Source organism: Prionailurus viverrinus, chromosome B2, assembly GCF_022837055.1.
Source record: "Prionailurus viverrinus isolate Anna chromosome B2, UM_Priviv_1.0, whole genome shotgun sequence".
Taxonomy (NCBI): Eukaryota; Metazoa; Chordata; class Mammalia; order Carnivora; family Felidae; genus Prionailurus; species Prionailurus viverrinus.
The window spans coordinates 135,551,931-135,570,812 of record NC_062565.1 but is presented as its reverse complement, the minus strand read 5'-3'; the positions used below and the strand labels follow the sequence as shown (position 1 = coordinate 135,570,812).

At 36.8% G+C, this 18,882-nt stretch overlaps 1 protein-coding gene across 2 annotated transcripts in view; it reads right to left on the bottom strand.

Moving 5' to 3' along the window:
• PCMT1 (protein-L-isoaspartate (D-aspartate) O-methyltransferase) overlaps positions 1 to 18,882 on the bottom strand; it is a 52,804-nt gene that overhangs the window by 15,359 nt on the left and 18,563 nt on the right. For both annotated transcript variants that reach the window (XM_047860560.1, XM_047860559.1), the window contains exons 2-5: positions 15,428 to 15,532; positions 14,170 to 14,201; positions 2,959 to 3,063; positions 637 to 757 (exon numbers count right to left, since the gene is read on the bottom strand). In XM_047860560.1, coding sequence (XP_047716516.1) covers positions 637 to 757; positions 2,959 to 3,063; positions 14,170 to 14,201; positions 15,428 to 15,532 — 363 coding nt within the window. The remainder of the gene's footprint in view (positions 1 to 636; positions 758 to 2,958; positions 3,064 to 14,169; positions 14,202 to 15,427; positions 15,533 to 18,882) is intronic.

Sequence of the window (18,882 nt, the reverse complement as noted above, 5' to 3'; positions counted from 1 at the left end):
AAAAAAAAAAAAGAAGAAAGAAAGATTAAAAAAAAGTGTGTATATGTGTATTTATTCACACATATAGTTATGTCTAGAAAACTTAAGAGGGAAAAGGAGGGGGTTTCTTTTTTATCTTACACATTTCTGCACTTTAAATTTTTCATAATGGGCACTTGATACTTTGCTATTACTTCTTAAAAAGCAATGAAGAAAGAACTCATTTTCTGAAACAGCTGACAGTCATATCAGCATCACAATTAACAGTAACTGTTTTCTGGGCGCCTGGGTGGCGCAGTCGGTTAAGCGTCCGACTTCAGCCAGGTCACGATCTCGCGGTCCGGGAGTTCGAGCCCCGCCTCGGGCTCTGGGCTGATGGCTCAGAGCCTGGAGCCTGTTTCCGATTCTGTGTCTCCCTCTCTCTGCCCCTCCCCCATTCATGCTCTGTCTCTCTCTGTCCCAAAAATAAATAAACGTTGAAAAAAAAAAAAAAGAATTAAAAAAAAAAAACAGTAACTGTTTTCCTTACTTAGTACTTTAAAGCGAATGTTAAAAAAAAAAGGCACAAATTAGCTTGAATACTACTTAGCTTGCATGGGATCTTCTGAAAATAAAAATTCTCTGGAGAGGAAATTTCGACAGTTTTCTGATACTCACCAACCAGCTGCACTCTCCCTGAAGACAAAAGCATCGGATCATCCTTTCTGACATTATTTATTGAGTCGTCTACTAGCTCTTTAATGTGGTCAATTCCGATGACTTTTCCGGTAGATCCAACCTAGAAATGAGGGAGTAATTCAATAGCTCACTGGCCTAAATTTGTCTTTCTGAAGTGTCACTAAAGTGTTTCCTCAGCTAAAATCATATTCTGCAATGTGAAATGAAGACAAAAGATTCAAGCCTCCAATTGTATGGTTATTCAGAATACTATAAAATATTTACGAAATACAACTTTCTCAGCTTTAACTCCCAAATGGATAAATGTATTTCAGTAGTTAAGCTAGAATAAATTACAAAAACTTGCAATACTAAAAACAAACAAACAAAAAACCTTCTTTCTTCAATTTCTGATTTTTAAAGCCCAAACCCTGAAGTAAGACTTAACTGCCAATATTAAATGATAGTTGGTACAATCATTTTTAATTTAAATTTCATCTAAAAGTGTGGCTTTAGGGGTGCCTGGCTCAGTCAGTTAAGCATCTGACTCTTGATTTCAGCTCAGGTCATGATCCCAGGGTTGTGGGACTGAGACCCACATTGGGCTCCACTGAGCATGGAGCCTGCTTAAGATTTCCCCTCTCCGCCCGTCTCCCCTGCTCACATGCTCTCTATAAATAAATACATACATAAATACATAAATAAATAAATACATACATAAATACATGAGGTCACCTAGGTGGCTCAGTTGGTTAAACATCCAGCTCTTAGTTTTGACTCAGGTCATAAATCTCACAGATCATGAGTTTGAGCCCACCATCAGGCTCTGCATCGACAGCATGGAGCCTGCCTGGGATCCTTTCTCTCTCCCTCTCTCTGTCCCTTTCCTGCTGGTTCTTTCCCTCTCAAAATAAATTTAAAAATTAATAAATACATAAATAAATAAAAAAATAAAAAGTAAAAATGTCACTCTAAATCTTAAAATGTTACATAAAAAATTCTATAGGGATTTCTGTACCTGATTCTACTGCCATATGTAGAAAATATAAAATACATAAAAATATTAAAGGCCCTAAATATAAATTATAAAATAACACAATAAAGACTCTGAAGTCAGAGTAACTGGGTTCACATATAAGTTCCATCACTTATTTGCAACTATACAACCTTGGCCAAGTTACTCTATGAACCAGGCTCCTCAGCTATAAAATGAGGAAAAGGGGACATACCTCCTAAGTGACGTGAGAATTAAAAGCACTTAGAACACTAATTAGCACATAATAAATGTGTGAAAAACATTAAATTCACTTTAAAAAAAGATTATTCAGAAATCTAATGTTTTTTAAAAAGTGAATTTTTCTCTGAAACATAAATACATCAAGTATCGAGAACACCACTAATTAAATACTAAGCTTTGAAAAAAAAAAAATCCTGATATTCCGTTAGTGATGACTTAGCTTCTACAAAACAAGTGAAACAACTGGAAAAAAAAAAAAAAAAACCTGATTCCTTATTATGTAACAGGTACTATTATGGATGGATATGTCAGTGAAAAAAAAAAAATCAAATGAAATTCCCACCTCCCTGGAGCTCACATGCTAGTGGTCTGGTCTGCCAATTACATATTTACAACAAGTTAAGTAGATTCTGGTCCAAGACGCATCATCCATAAATCCCAACTTAACTAAACCAGAATCTTCCTATCTGGCCGCAAGGGACAAGACTTCACAATCAAATTGATTTGATTATCTGGGCACAGATAAACCTTTACTCAAGATGCCTGAATAGGCCTCCAGACTTATACTCTGGAGAGTATAACACATATTTTTCTAAGAGCACTTGCTCCACCCTCTTTCTAATAACCTAGTAGGAGTGTCTGGAAATCAGACTCTCTATTCTATTTTCTGCCAGCTGAGAATCCGGAAGAACACAGTTTGGGAGCTACTGGTTGCCATCTTGTGATCACAAGAGAGGAGCCTGACTGAAGCCAACATTTGGAGGAAAGCAAAGCCAAACCCAGAACCAGAGAGAAACCCACTGTCAATAACAACATCTGATCTTCTTTTGAATCCAGCCACACGAAGAGCCAGATACACTCTAGATGTTTCCATTATATAAACCAAGTAAATTCTTTTACCTCTGCCAGTGTGGACTGACTCTTGTTACTTCCAACAACAAGAAAATCCTAAGTGATACATGTTCCAACTGCTATTTTAATAGGATTTAAAAAAAAAAAAACCTCAAAAACTGCTAGTAAAGAAATTTACAGCCAAATATATAATATGCTTCTGCTGGAGCCAGAATGAAAAATAAAGGTCTTACCATACGTGCAAAACATGCAGTAAGGATTCCACTTCCAGATCCTACATCAAGAGCTTTAGCTCCTTCATGTAATTGATCAAATAGAAGTTCTAGTGCATATGCATGCTGCCAAAAGAAAACAAAGCAAATATTCATTTGTTTTTCAAGACTCTATAAAGTATATATACCATGGCATATAAATAAAAGTTGCCAACTTCCTGCCGATTTTTCTAGTATTGTCATCTACCAAGATAATGAAAACATGACATACTATATACTTTTATAGTGAAGTCTCCACCCCACCCCTGTCCCCAACCTTCCCCATCCTTGTCCAGTTTCACTCCCTAAAGGCAACCAATGATGTCAGTTTCTTGTGCTTCCTGCCAAACATATCCATTCTATGTATATACAAGCAAATATGTTATCTATATTTTTCATTTATTGTATCTTGAAGAACCTTTCTTAATCAATACTTAAATAGCCTGTTCATTCTTTTTTATGGCTCAGGAGTCTATTCTTATATGAATGTATTATAATAACAAAAATCCTCCCCCAAAAATCCCTAATGAGGGATATTTAAGTTGGCTCCAATCTTCTATAACAAAAGAGACAGAATAATCTTAAAAGTTATATGTGTAGGAGCTCCTGGGTAGCTCAGTCTGTTGAGCGTCCAACTCTTGATTACAGCCCAGGTCATGATCCCAGGGTTGTGGAATCAAGCCCCATGTTGGGCTCTGCACTGAGCGTGGAGCCTGCTTAAGATTCTGTCTCTCTCCCGGGGTGCTTGGGTGGCTCAGTCGGTTAGGCGTCCGACCTCAGCTCAGGTCATGATCTCGCAGTTTGTGAGTTCAAGCTGCATGTCGGGTTCTGTGCTGACAGCTCAGAGCCTGGAGCCTGCTTCAGATTCTGTGTCTCCCTCTTTTTCTGCCCCTCCCCTGATTGCACGCTTGCTCACTCTCTCTCTCTCTCTCAAAAATAAACATTAAAAAAAATTTTTTTAAAAGAAAGATTCTCTCTCTCCCTCTGTCCCTCTCCCCTGCTTATGCACGGTCTCGCTCTAAAATAAAATTTTAAAATGGGTATATATGTAGGATAATATAATCATCTTTATAAAAACCTTATAAAGTATATCTGTAGGATAAATTCTTAGAATTGAGGGGGTCAAAGGATATATATTTTTATGTTTATAGTATATATAAATTATTAATCAAATAAAGTCATATTGCTTATGCTTTGGGCCAAACCAAGAAATAAAGCCTTCCCTACTCCATCCTCTTTATAAACTTACATTTCAGTGCTTTTCTAAAATATGAAGTTAGAACTAATAAATGTTAAAAAAAAAAAAACCAATAAATGTTATTTCAAAAGCTGTCCTAAAATACCTACTTACGTTCATTATTAAAAATCATCAGGTTCAGTATCAATAAACATTACTAGATCTTGGTTGGTAAAAATACATATTTATGAATCCATAGTGATAATAAGAAAATACATAACCTCTATATATATAAAAATAGGAGATTAAGGGGAAATTGTTCCCAATCAATTCATACTGATGAAATGATGAACTTAGGAAACTGCCATTTGGCAACCACTTCAGTAATAACTGATTCAGCAAAAATAAATGGATGCTAAAACTTGTAGATTATCATTTGAGGAATAACAGAAGATTTACATAATCTCAAAGTATTTACCCAAAATACTTACTAATTACAAAAATGAAAACTGTCACTTTACAGTGGAATTCAAGTTTCTCAGTGGAGAAACGTGGCTGACACTACCTTAGTCAGATGATCAAAATTAACATCACCAATAATGGGACACATTGACATCATATGGCATCTGTTAAAATACATCCCTTCTGGGATATTCCAGGCAAAAATGCATAACCCATATCTGATCATGAGGAAACAGGAGACAAACCCAAATTGAGGAACATTCTAGAAAAAACTGGCCTATATTCACAAAATTTTCAAGACCATAAAAGAAGACTGAGGTACTGTTCCAGATTAAAGAAAACTAAGAAGACATGACAACTGAATGAAACTCCAGCTCTGTAATTGTATTTTCCTGTAAAGGACATAACCAGAACAACTGATAAAATTTAAGTAAGGTCTGTCAACTGGCTAACAGTGTTGTATTAATGTTTATTTCCTGATTTTGATACTGTGATTATTGAGAATGTCCTATTTTTGAAGGTAAAGAGCATTCTATCCCCAAATTATTCCCAAAGAGTTCATTAAAAAGAAAATACATATATTTCATGTATATACATATATATGAGAAAGACAAAGAGAAAGAATAAATGATAAAGAAAATGTAGTAAAAGGTTAACATTAGGGGAAGATGGGTAAAAAGTACATGGGAATTACTTGTACTATTCTTACAACTTTTCTGTAAGTCTGAAATTCTGTTAAAAGCTAAAAATGGAACAGACTGGAAACTCCCTATTTAGAAAACTAGTTTACATGACCAAAGCCAGAATACTGGTTACACCAAGGTTAGAAGCTAAGGAACTGGCATGAGGGAACCTGCTAGGACATAGGAAACGTACTGATCTTCATCTCGGTGCTGGTTACACATACACATATGTGAACACTCATCAAGCTACACACAAGATTTGTGTACTTTACTCGATGTGTGTAATAGCTCAACAAAAAGCTCCTGAAAAGACTATTCCAGTCACTAAAAGTGAATGATCAGACATCGTGTCCCTCCTGATGTGATGCAATGGAAAGAACCATTAGGCAGTGTTCCTGAAAAGACAAAAAAAAAAAAAAAAAAAAAAAAAGGTTGGGGTAGGGGGGACAAGTTAAGTATTACCAGGAAACAATCTTAACCAAGTTTAGAATATGGGAAATTCTACAGGACAAATGGATGAGTTTTTGTCAGTAAATAAGTGGGATTTTTTTTTTTAATTTTTTTTTTCAACGTTTATTTATTTTTGGGACAGAGAGAGACAGAGCATGAACGGGGGAGGGGCAGAGAGAGAGGGAGACACAGAATCAGAAACTGGCTCCAGGCTCTGAGCCATCAGCCCAGAGCCTGACGCGGGGCTCGAACTCCCGGACCGCGAGATCGTGACCTGGCTGAAGTCGGACGCTTAACCGACTGCGCCACCCAGGCGCCCAATAAGTGGGATTTAAAAAAAGAAAGGAGACTTTTAAAATTAAAAGAGACTAAGAAGACTGAAAAAGACTAAAAAGATGTAATGTCTGGACCTTGTTTGGATCCTGATTTAAGCAAATCAACCATAAAAGAACTTCTTGGAAACACCTGGTAAAGTTTGAACATGGACTGGTTTTAAGACAACATAACATACTAAGTAAGGAACAATATGATATGATATAATATTGTAGTTAATTTTTTTTTTTAATGTTTACTTTTTGAGAGAGAGAGAGAGAGAGAGAGGGGCAGACTGCAAGTGGGGGAGGGGCAGACAGACAGGGAGAGACAGAATCGGAAGCAGACTCCAGGCTTTGAACTGTCAGCACAGAGCCCAGTGCGGGGCACAAGCCCACGGACTGTGAGATCATGACCTGAGCCCAAGTCAGATGCTTAACCAACTGAGCCACCCAGGCGTCCCTGTAGTTGTGTTTTTAAAGTCATCAGATTTACATTTAAGTACTAATGAGGGGTGAACAATATTATGTTTGAGATTTGTTTTTAAATAGTTCAGCAAGAGGAAGACAAAATAAAAACAAAACAAGATTAACAAATTTGGGGTAATTATTAAAGGTGATTATGGCTACATGAGGGTTCATTATAGTATTCTATTTATTTATGTGGTGTTGGAAACTTTCCATATTAAAAAGTTAAAAACGAAAAAGTTAAGGCTACTATTCCACAACTAACATAAAATGGGGAAAAGGCCTTTAACAGATACAGCCACACACAATCCAATGGTTTTCAAACAGTGTTCCACAAAGTCATTAATATTCCACAGAACCCCTTGAGAGGTAACACACAAATGTACACTGAGGGAGGGGTGTGTTTTGGGAAAAGAGTAATAGAGAACTAACTTTACCAATCTTTCATATAGATTGCTTCGCAAAAGAGGCTCTTGTCTAAAGAGTGAAAAACATTGGTACCATGAAAAAGGTCTGGACTAAACATCGGCAGTAGCTTTCATAATATTCATATAACAATCAGTTATGAGGCTTAATAATTTCTATTAATAATACAATAACAAGTATCACACTATAGGAACTTGGAAGTAACCAAAGAAACAAAATAACTTCCCTAATACTTGTCCTTCTGGATCCAGAAATCAAAGGACAAGAAGGGACTTCTTTAAGGTGTCAATTCCCAGTTTATATGCAGTACTGTGGTATCTTAATTCCAAAACAAACCCAGGAATATTTTTTCAGCAGTATGTCTATACAAGATTTGCTTTTATAAAAGGGGAGCATGCTGAGTTATTGTCAAGGCCTTCAATCACAATTATTAGCATTTTTCATGCTTTTATCACCCTAGCTAGTATTTTTCTGGATAACCCATGTTTATCACTAAATCCAAAATTAACAGTTTTTTAAAAGCTTTTTTAATTTAAGTGTCTGACTTCGGCTCAGGTTATGATCTCACAGTGGGTGAGTTCAAGCCTTGTGTCTGGCTCTGTGATGACAGCTTGGGGCCTGGAGCCTGCTTCAGATTCTGTGTCTCCTTCTCTCTCTGCCCCTCCCCAATTCATGCTGTCTCTTTCTCAAAAATAAATAAACACAGAGGCGCTTGGGTGGCTCAGTCGGTTAAGCATCTGACTTTTGGCTCAGGTCATGATCTCACTGTTCGGGAGTTTGAGCCCCACGTCGGGCTCTGTGCTCACAGCTAAGAGTCTGGAGCCTGTTTCAGATTCTGTGTCTTCCTCTCTCTCTGCCCTTCCCCTGCTTGTGCTCTGTCTTGCTCTCTCTCAAACATTAAAAAACAAATAAGTAAACATTAAAAATTTTAAGTTTTTTTTATAATTATGCAAAATTTCAAACCCACAAATACAATGAATACACATTTTCCCTCATATGCAGTCACCAACTGTTTATGTATTGTGCCATACTGTTTTACCATACCATCTGAAAATAGGCTGTACACATTATGATACTTCACAGCAAAATACTTCAGCACGCATATGCCAAAAAAACTAAGACATCTCCCTTTGCAACCACATCACCATTACCACACTCGTGAAAATCATCAATTTAGTATCATCATCCAACATACACACTGTACTTAAATTTCCTCAACTGTCCCCAAAATGTCCTTTATAGCTGTTTTTACCCCAATCCATTCAAGGATTATGCATTGTATTTGTCAATATAAAATATTCTCCCTTCAGTTCTCCTCCACCTACCACTTTTCTGTTCTTCAGAATACTGACTACCGGGGCACCTGGGAGGCTCAGTCAGTTAAGGGTCCTACCCTTGATCCGGGCTCAAGTCCTGATCTCACAGTTCATGAGTTCGAGCCCCATGTTGGGCTCTGTGCTGACAGCATGGAGCCTGTTGGGGATTCTCTCTCCCTTTCTCTTTGCCTCTCCCCTGCTCTCTGTCTCTCTCTCAAAATAAATAAATAAGCTTAAAAAAAAACCAAAACTGAGTCACCCAGACACCCCCTCTAAATTGTTTTAGATTAACTGACAATCTCTGCCCAATTTAATTGTTATATTGATGATTACAATATAGTGATTTATTTACTTTACTTATTTTTTAAATATATATTTTTTAACATTTATTTATTTTGAGAGAGTGACAGTGCATGCAAGCAGGGGAGGGGCAGAGAGAGAGGGGGAGAGAGAATCCCAAACAGGCCCCACACTGTTAGTGCAGGCCTGATGTGGGGCTCAAACTCACGAACCATGAGATCATGACCTGAGCTGAAATCAAGAGTCAGATGCTTAGCCAACTAAGCCACCCACATGCCCCCAAAATAGTGATTTTTTTTTTAATTTTATTATTCCCTCCATATGTATTAATTGGCATTCCTCTGTTTTTCATTTTCTGTCTTACTTTTTTATTTTTAATCTCTATGAATTCATGGATTTTTGTTTCTGATTTACTATGTTAAAATACATTACCTTCATTATGTATCATTTTCCAATTCTCAAATTATCTCCAATTGGCCTCTGGGAGTCTCTTCAAACCTGCTCCTATGTCCTTTCAACATCACCCATCAACCTGTGAGTACTTCCTTATTTCCCAATATTCAGTCACTTTTCCAAGGAACTCTAGTCTCATTTAGTGAGAAATGATATTTAGGATTCAATATCTGCATGCTAAGTGTGCTCACTGCTACTGGGATGCCATTTTAACAGGTTGCTTTTAATCTCTTGCCCAATGCATATATTACATTTTCAATTACACCTTTGGAAAATATTCCAGGGTTGTAGTTACTTCCAAGTCTGTGATTTTAAAGTTCATTAAAAAGAGATGTCAACAGAGAGCAAAGAGTTGCTCCTCGCTTTCCGTTTCTCTTTCAATACTTCTGAGATCTATACAATAAATGATATAAGATCACAAATGTTTGTTCATATTACAATGTTGTTCATATGTATAATTAATATTATTTTATTCTACTCACATCCTGGTTCCACAAGCATCAAAGGACACTGTATTATTACTGCTTGCACACACATACATACATAGAGAGCTACTGCGTGACTATACACATACACATGAATACACACATTTTCCTTACTAAGAGACATAGGTAAGGAAATATAAGTGATTAAAAATGAATCTTTTAATACAAGTTATGACATGGATGAACCTTGAGGATATTACACTAAGTGAAATAAACCAGTCATAAAAAAACAAATCTTTTATGATTCCACTTATGAGGTATCTAGACTAGTCAAATTCTTAGAGATAGATAATAGAATGGTGGTCGCCCGGGGCTGGGGAGACCAGGAAATGGGAAATTACTGTTGAATGGTATAGAGTTTTAGTTTTGCAAGATGAAAAGAGTTCTAGAGATTAGTTACACGACAGTATCAATGTATTTAACACTGCTGAACTATATGCTTAAAAAATGGTTAAGGGGGCACCTGAGTGGCTCAGTTGGTTGAGCATCTCACTCTTGACTCTGATTCAGGTCATGATCTCACAGTCGTGAGGTCAAGCCCTACCTCAGCCCCTGTGCTAAGTATGGAGGCCTGCTTGGGATTCTCTCCTTCTCTCGCTCTGCCTCTCCGCTGGTCATGCGTGCATGTGCTCTCTCTCTCTCTCAAAAAATAAACATTAAAAAAAAAAATGATTAAGATGTTAAGTTTTATGTTATACGCATTATACCACAATAAATATTATTTTAAATGCAGCCTTTTCTTAAAAGACAGCTCAACTAAGAAATGGAAAAGGATATGAATAGACATTTCTGCAAAGACCTACAAATGGTCAATAAGCACATGAAAAGATGCTCAACATCATTATCATTAGGGTTAATGCAACTCAAAACCACAATGACATACCACTTCACAGCTACTAGGATGGATAAAAGAAAGAAAGCACACAATAGCAAGTGTTGACAAGAAAGTGCAGAAACTGAAACCCCCATTTATACGTTGCTGGTAGCAATGTAAAACAGTGCAGCCATTTGGAAAACAGTTGACCATTCTTCAAAATGTTAAATCTAGAATTACCATATGATCTACCAATTCCACTCCTAAGAATTGAAAATACATGCACACACAAAAATTTGTACATTAATGTTCACAGTAGCATTAATCACAGTAGCTAGAAAGTGGGAACAACCCAAATGTCTATCAACTGACAAAAAAGCAAAGTGTGGTATATTCATACAATGGAATATTATTCAGCAATAAAAAGAAATGAAGTAGTGATTCATGCTACAATACAAACCTTAAAAATGCAAATATAAAAAGCCAGTTGCGAAATGCTATATATTGTATTATTCCATTTATGCAAAATGTCCGGGAGAGATAGAAATAAAAAGCACATTAGTAGTTACCAGGACTTTGGCAGATGAGGGATGGGAATTGACTGTGAATGGGTACAGCATTACTTTTTGAGCTGAGGAAAACGTTCTGAAATTAGATAGTGGTGATGTTTGAACAACTCTGAATAGACTAAAATCCATAACTTTAAAGGGGTGAATTTTACAGTAGGTGAATTGTAGCTTACTAAAGTTGTTATTTTTTTTGTCGAAAAATGCATCCTTCGCCATGGAGTTTCTGCCATGTTTTCTTTGGCAGTGAACTGGATACTCAGCACCAAGCTTCAGGGGAAAAGAAAAATTCATGCAGTATTTCCTTTGATATAGGAAGACACACCCCTCCAGTCAATTTCCCAGACATGCAGGATACCAATTCTCCAAAATAACTTTGAGAATTAAATGAATGCTTCTACATAAATCTTTTGCTGTAAGTAGTACTTCAAACTGCCTGCAGGAATCTTAGGACTACACTTGCTTTAAGTCATTCATTTCTTTGAATAGTTAATGCATAAAAAAACCCATTCCTATTCCATGAATGGAAAAAAAACCAACAAACAAACAAAAAAAACAAAGAAGGGGGAGCCTGGCTGGCTGTCAGAGAAGCGACTCTTAATCCTGGGGTTGGGAGTATGAGCTTTGGGTATAGAGACAACTTAAGTAAATAAATAAACTTTAAAAAAAAGGGAAGAGGAAAACAAAAAGAAACTGATAATATACAGAGTGCAGAGTGAAAAGCAGATCTCCCTTTCACCCTCCAATCATCTAATTCTGACCTTAGAAGAACTCATTTTTAGTTTTCATGCCTATAGGAAGACATATGTATATATGTATACGTGCAGACTTGATTTTTGCGTATTACAAAATACTGTAAACACTCTTACATACTCTTCTTTTATACTTAATGTTTGCTGAACATCTTGCCATACTGGTCCCTACAGAGACTCCTCATTTAACAGCTTCACAGTATTTCACTGTATTATTATTAACCACTGACTATTAATGGGCTATTCGTTAATAATATCATTGTTATTTTTTTTTGCTATTATAAATAATGCAGAATGAACATTGTTAGTAACTTTGTACCTATAAAAATATACTATATTATTCAAGGATAAATATCTTGAAATAAAACTGAAGAGTGTAGGCCACCTGGGTAGCTCAGTCAGTTAAGTGGTCAACTTCGGCTCAGGTCATGATCTCACCGTTCATGAGTTAGAGCCCTGTGTCAGGCCCTGTACTGATGCCTCAGAGCCTGGAACCTACTTCAGATTCTGTATGTCCCTCTCTCTCGGTCCCTCCCCTACTCACACTCTGCCTCTCTCTCTCTCTCTCTCTCTCTCTCTCAAAAATAAATAAACATTAAAAAAAAAATTTTTTTTAAACTGAAGAGTGTAAGGTACATTTATTTCACATTTTATAGATTTGCCAAATTGCTTTCCAACACTACCAATGTACTCTCTCAACAAAAAAGTATATTGTATATTAATTGTCAGTTTCCCCTTTTCAGTACAAAGTATTAAGCTCTTTGATCTCTGACAATCTGTTCATGAAAAATGGTACTTTACTACAACACTAATGTGTAACTTATTAAGTATGTAAATATAAATGAAAATGACATCTTTTCATTGGTTTAAGTGCTAATGTCATCTGTATTTCTTCTATGAACTATCATTCTTGTACTTTACCTATTGAATACTTCCCTCAGTTTTTCTTTTAATTTTGCTTGTAACATTTTTTTCTCTGCAGAAATCCCAATTTAAAAAAAAAAAATTTTTAATGTTTTTTTGGAGAGAGAACCTGAGTGGGAGAGGGGCAGAGAGAGAGAGAGAGAGACAGACAGACAGACAGACAGACAGACAGAATCCGAAGCAGGTTCCAGGCTCTGAGCTGTCAGCACAGAGCCCAACACGGGGCTCGAACTCACAGACTGCAAGATTGTGACCTGAGCCGAAGTTGGATGCTTAGCCGACTGAACCACCCAGGCACCCTAGAAATCCCAATTTTTTATGTTGCAAAATATATCAGGCTTCTTTGTCTTTTGTCATGCTTTATTTTTGTTTTATTTTATTATTATTATTTTTTAATTTATATCCAAGTTAGTTAGCATATAGTGCAACAATGATTTCAGGAGTAGATTCCTTAATGCCCCTTACCCATTTAGCCCATTCCCCCTCCCACAACCCCTCCAGCAACCCTCTGTTTGTTCTCCATATTTAAGAGTCTCTTAGGTTTTGTCCCCCTCCCTGTTTTTCTATTATTTTTGCTTCCCTTCCCTTGAATTCATCTGTTATGTGTCTTAAAGTCCTCATACGAGTGAAGTCATATGGTATTTGTCTTTCTCTGACTAATTTCACTTAGCATAATACCCTCTGGTTCCATCCACATAGTTGCAATTATTTTTATTTTTTAATGTTTATTTATTTTTTAGACAGGGAGGGAGAGAGAGACAGAGCATGAGTAGGGAAGGGGCAGAGAAAGGGAGACAGAATCTGAAGCAGGCTCCAGGCTCTAAGCTGTCAGCACAGAGCCCAACGCGGGGCTCGAACCCATGAACCATGAGATCATGCCCTCAGCCAAAGTTGGACACAACCGAGCCACCCAGGTGCCCCTTGTAATGTTTTAAAAAGTCATTTCTATTTAATGCTTATAAGTAATAATTTTCCTATATTTTCTTCTAGTATAATTACCAATTCATCATATATATGACTTTATTTTGGTACAAAGAGGTCTTTACATTTAAATAAGAGTTTCTCCAACCCCAAATACTTTCAGAGAATCAGAAAAGCTATTGTTTTTCTCTCCAAAAACCAATAGAGGACTCATTCAAATAACTGACATTTAAAACCCAAGAAAATTCCCAACAGATTGAAAGTGCTAGATAACTTAAGATAGGTCTTTCTCAAAGTTACAAATTTTCATAGCTGCTATACTTGACCAACCCCTAATGGATTTTCCAAATAAAATATTTCAAATTAAATTCAACTTGAGATTTTATGATATGTCCATTATATCATTTAAAATACTCTCTCCCTAATTCACTCATCACTAAATAACCTTTTATATCCAATTTTTACATGATTAGATACCAATGACAACCAACAAAAACTTTAATGACAGTTTCTACCAAGAAGGCTTCCTTCTATAGATCATGGATTAATAAAAGAGGCTCATTACCAACCGACATAACTCATAGATGATAAAATTTAACTTTCTTTAAACCTTTTTTACTGAAAAAAACCCATCTTAGTGGAAAACTGTGATCCAATTGTGCCCGAATGACCAAAGTTAACTTACCATATGTGGAGCACTGATTGTTGCTTGGAAACCTGCAAAAGAAGAAGAGAACTACTGACACATTCGATGCAAAAACATACCAGATACTCCATGTAACTCCTTTCCTCACATCCACAAATTCTTTGTCATAAAATATTTTTTGTTTTTATGATCTCAAGAAAATAAAACTTTTATTTTGCATTTTAGAGTACTGTCAAGCAGCAGTTAAAATGAGAAAATACAATCATGCCAAAGGCTGATGTGCTCTTCTAGTACAATACTCCCACTATTTCTGAAAATTTCTTCTCCCGTATAGTTAGCTAAAAAAGTAAGAAAAAGTAAGTTGAGTTGGTAACTTTATGGCTTGTTTTCCTCCCCAGATTTATGAAAAGAAAACAAACTTCCATATACAATAGGTATGCAAAATCTTTGCAAAATTAAGTGGCTTCATACTTCCGACAACTTATTGAACAACTAACTGGCACTCCGAGTAGATTAAGAGACTAACACCTACTTCAATTTGCTCTATATACTAACACCTGATGGTAATTCACAATCTTTTCGTAGTGTTTAGCTTTCAAGTTTTTTCTTCCGGTGCTGCTTTCTCAAAACTTATTTACCTGCTTCTGCATCTGAAGCAATTTTCACTGAGCGGTGGTAGCAGGTGCCTTCGGGGTTCAGAAGCTCCCCAGGATCTTCTCTGCTGACTGTTATAGTGCTTTGAAAGAAGAAAGTATGGCGGCTGGCCGACAGGATCCCGAGGCACTTCTAAGCCTCAAAGGCGCCCACTGCCAAGGCTCAGCAGTTCAGCAAAAACTGCTTCAGGAGAAGGAGTTAAATAAAGAACTTTCTGAAATCAAGCACAAACCAAAAGATTCAGGGCAAGTGAAGCAGAGAAATCAATAACTACTTTATTACACTTACTTCCTTTAATATTGATTTAAAAAACTGATACTAATGTGAAAAACCACCTCAGTCAACATTGAGGCCCTAAAGAGCACTCAGCTTAAACTTAAATTTTCATTAAAAGTATGTTTTATGAAGAATGTTTAAAATATTGTTTATATATATTATATACAGTTTGAGAAAACAGAAAACATACTTCATACACATAACATCATCTTATTGAAATGATTATGTTTGGGATTATGAAACTTCCTGAGGCATAAAATTCAAATTAGCAAGGTAATAATATCTGTGTCTCAAACTAGTTTTACTTAACAAAAATTATACAGTTAATGAGTAAAAATGTGACAATTTCAGAAATCCAGAAGCTCACCTATTGATTGTGGAGAATCCATATAAGGGTTACATTTTGCATAGTGGGAGCGGTCTGTGGCCAGCATTACTTCAAACACTTTATCTGTTTTGATGATTCCATTTTCTGAAACGAATGAGGCAAACATTTTAAGCTGGGAGTGAGATGATGAGATGATTAGCTATATTTTAGAATAATTACTCTGGTTGCACTGTAGAGACTGGATTGGAAGAGAGCAAGAATGGCAGTTGTTGCAATGACCCAGGTAAACACAACCTGGTCCTCAGTGAGGACAGTTAGGATGAAGAAAAGTAGGATTTGAGTTATGTTTAGTAGGTGATGTATACTTAACTAACTAGCTTTGAAGGAAGAACGGGGAGAATGGCTGAAATGCTGATGTCATACACTGACTTGAGAAATCCTACAGAAGGAGCAGAGTTAAGGAGAAAAGGGTAACTTACTTATTCAGTTAATGGCTAAAGACCATACAGGTGGAGATACGCAGCAGTCCACGGAACACGTGGATCTGGAGTTCAGGAAAGAGATATAGGGCGGTGATAAAGATTTCTAGTTATACAGATGGTAACTGAAGCAACGGAAGTGAAATAAGTGGCCAGGGAAGAATACACAGGAAGAAAAACAAAAGCGAACACTGAAGAGATGTGCAAAGGAAGCAGAACCTTCAGAGATTAGGACAAAGAGCAGTCACAAGGGTGGATGAAAATCAAGTAGATAAACTGTTACAAAGCCCAAGCGAAAAGAAATTTTTCAAGAAGGAAAGCAGGGTGAGTAATGATTATATATGGGTCCCCCAACTATTCATTCTTTGAGATTAAATATAATACGTTAAATTTGAATAACCTTCATGGTACCATGTTGTTATTCAGTAAAGCCCTTATTAACTCAATAAGTTTACTGACTGTCTAATACATACCAGACAAAATGGTATATGCTTAGGATTATACAAATAAACAAGATAGCATATTCCTGTCCTCACAGATCTAAAAACTGTAAGACTAAATGTATGAACTTGACTTTAACATTCAAGAAATAAAATTTTTTAACCAAAATATGCTTTGCTGAATTTGGCTACGTTATGAATGACTACTTTAAAACGAGACTTTAGGGGCGCCTGGGTGGCACAGTCACTTAAGCTTCCAACTTCAGCTCAGGTCAGGACCTCATGGTTCGTGAGTTCAAGTCCTGCGTTTTGGGCTCTGTGCTGACAGCTCAGAGCCTGGAGCCTGCTTCAGATTTTGTGTCTCCCTCTCTCACTGCCCCTCCCCCTCTCGTGCTCGCTCGCTCTCTCTCTCTCTCTCTCTCTCTCTCAAAAATAAACATTTAAAAATTTTCTTTGAAAAATGAGACTTTAGTGGGGTGCCTGTCTGGCTCAGTTGAGAGAGGATGTGACTTGGGGCACCTGGGTGGCTCAGTCGGTTGAGCCTCTGACTCTTGATTTCGGCTCAGGTCATGATCTCACAGTTCGTGAGATCGAGCCCCACATCACGCTCCACGCTGATAGTGCGACCCCTGCTTGGGATTCTCTCTCTTCCTCTTTCTGCCCCTCCCCTGCAAGCGTGTGTGTGTGTGCACACTCTCACTCTTTCTCTCTCTCAAAATAAATGAATAAACTTAAAAAAAAAAGGAAAAACATGTGACTCTTGATCTCAGGGTTGTGAGTTCAAGCCCCACGCTGGGTGTGGAGATTACTCATATAAATAAACTTAAAAAAAAATAAGACTTCAGTAAAAGCATCATGAGAAGTTTCAAATATTTATGCAAACTTATTTAATTTATTCATTAACTGTGGAGTGTCCAGGTTCTAGAGGGTAATGGCAGTTACCAGAACCTGAATCTCTTCACATAGTCACTCAAAAAATCCTCAACCTAAGATCATGAAGGGGCATATATAAAACCACACATGACCCATGCCTTCATATTACTAGAAGGCAGAGAATATTCAGACTTCGAATTACCTATAAAATAAACACTAAATTCCAACAAAGTTCCTCCCATTGCTGTAAGCCTGTGGGTACAGAAAACCAGGGTAGGGATGGGATGAGGTTAAAAGACTCCAAGAGAAAAAGGAGAAGCAGGGGATACAGATGAAGCACACACAAAATCATTCCCCTCAAAAGGAGTAACAGCACTAAGTACTAAAATACGGAACATAGGCCTGGGACTTGGATCTTCACAGCACTGGCTATAAGAAAGGAACTTAAAAGACGGTGAGATGATGAAGATGCCAAGACCATTCAATGATGAAAGATCAGTCATTTTCAACAAACAGTGCTGGGACAACTGGATAACCACATGTAAAAGAATGAAACTCAAACTTTACTTCATATCATATATAAAAATTAACTCAAAATGGATCAAAGACCTAAATATATGAGCTAATACCATAAAACTCATAGAAGATAATATTGAGGTAAATCTTCATGACCTTGGATTTGGCAATGGATTCACAGACAGAATACCAAAAGCACAAGCAACAAGAGAAAACAATAGAAATTGGATTTCATCAAAATTAAAAGTTTCTGTGCCTTAAGGATGATATCAAGAAAGTGAAAAATAACTCATAGAATGAGAGAAAATATTTGCAAATCATGTATCTGGGAAGGGACTTGTATTTAGAATATATAAAGAACTCTTACAATTCAATGTAAAGAGACAAAATGTGCAAAGAATCTGAATAGACATTTCTCCAAAGGTACACAAGTGGCCAATAGGTACATGAAAAGATGCTGCTCAGGGAAATGCAAATTAAAACCACAATGAGACACCACTTCATAGCCCCTACAATGGCTACAATCAAAAAGGCAGATGATAACAAACACTGGCAAGGACTTATGCACTGCAGGTGGAAATGTAAAACGGTGCTGCCACCTCAGAAAATGGCAGCTCCCCAAATGGTTAAAGGTAAGAGTTACCACAGGACCCAGCAACTCTATTCCTATATGTATACCCAAGAGAAATGAAAATATATGTTCACATGGAAACTTGTACACAAATATGCATAGGAGCATTATTCATAATAGCCCAACGTGGTAATAACCCATATGTCCACCAATGAATGGGTACACAAAATGTGGTATATCCATACAATAAAATATTATTAAACCATAAAAGTACTGACTCCTGCTACCACATAATACGAACCTTGAAAACACTGTGCTAAGTGAAAGAAACCAGTAGCAAAACACCAGATACTGTATGGTTCTATTTAAAAATTAAATGGGACTAGAGGTGGCAACCTTGAGAAGTTCTACTTCTGGGGGAGAATCAAATAAAAAGGGAAAGGATGGTGTCTCTTGGTGCAGCAAAAGGGAAAAGATAATTAAGGATATTACAGAAACAAAAGAGCAAAAAGATGTGCTGACTCCTCCCCTTTTCCCAACACTACTCCCAACACATCATCGTCCATTAAAGAAACTGCAAGTCAGGGGCACCAGGGTGGCTCAGTTGGTGAACCG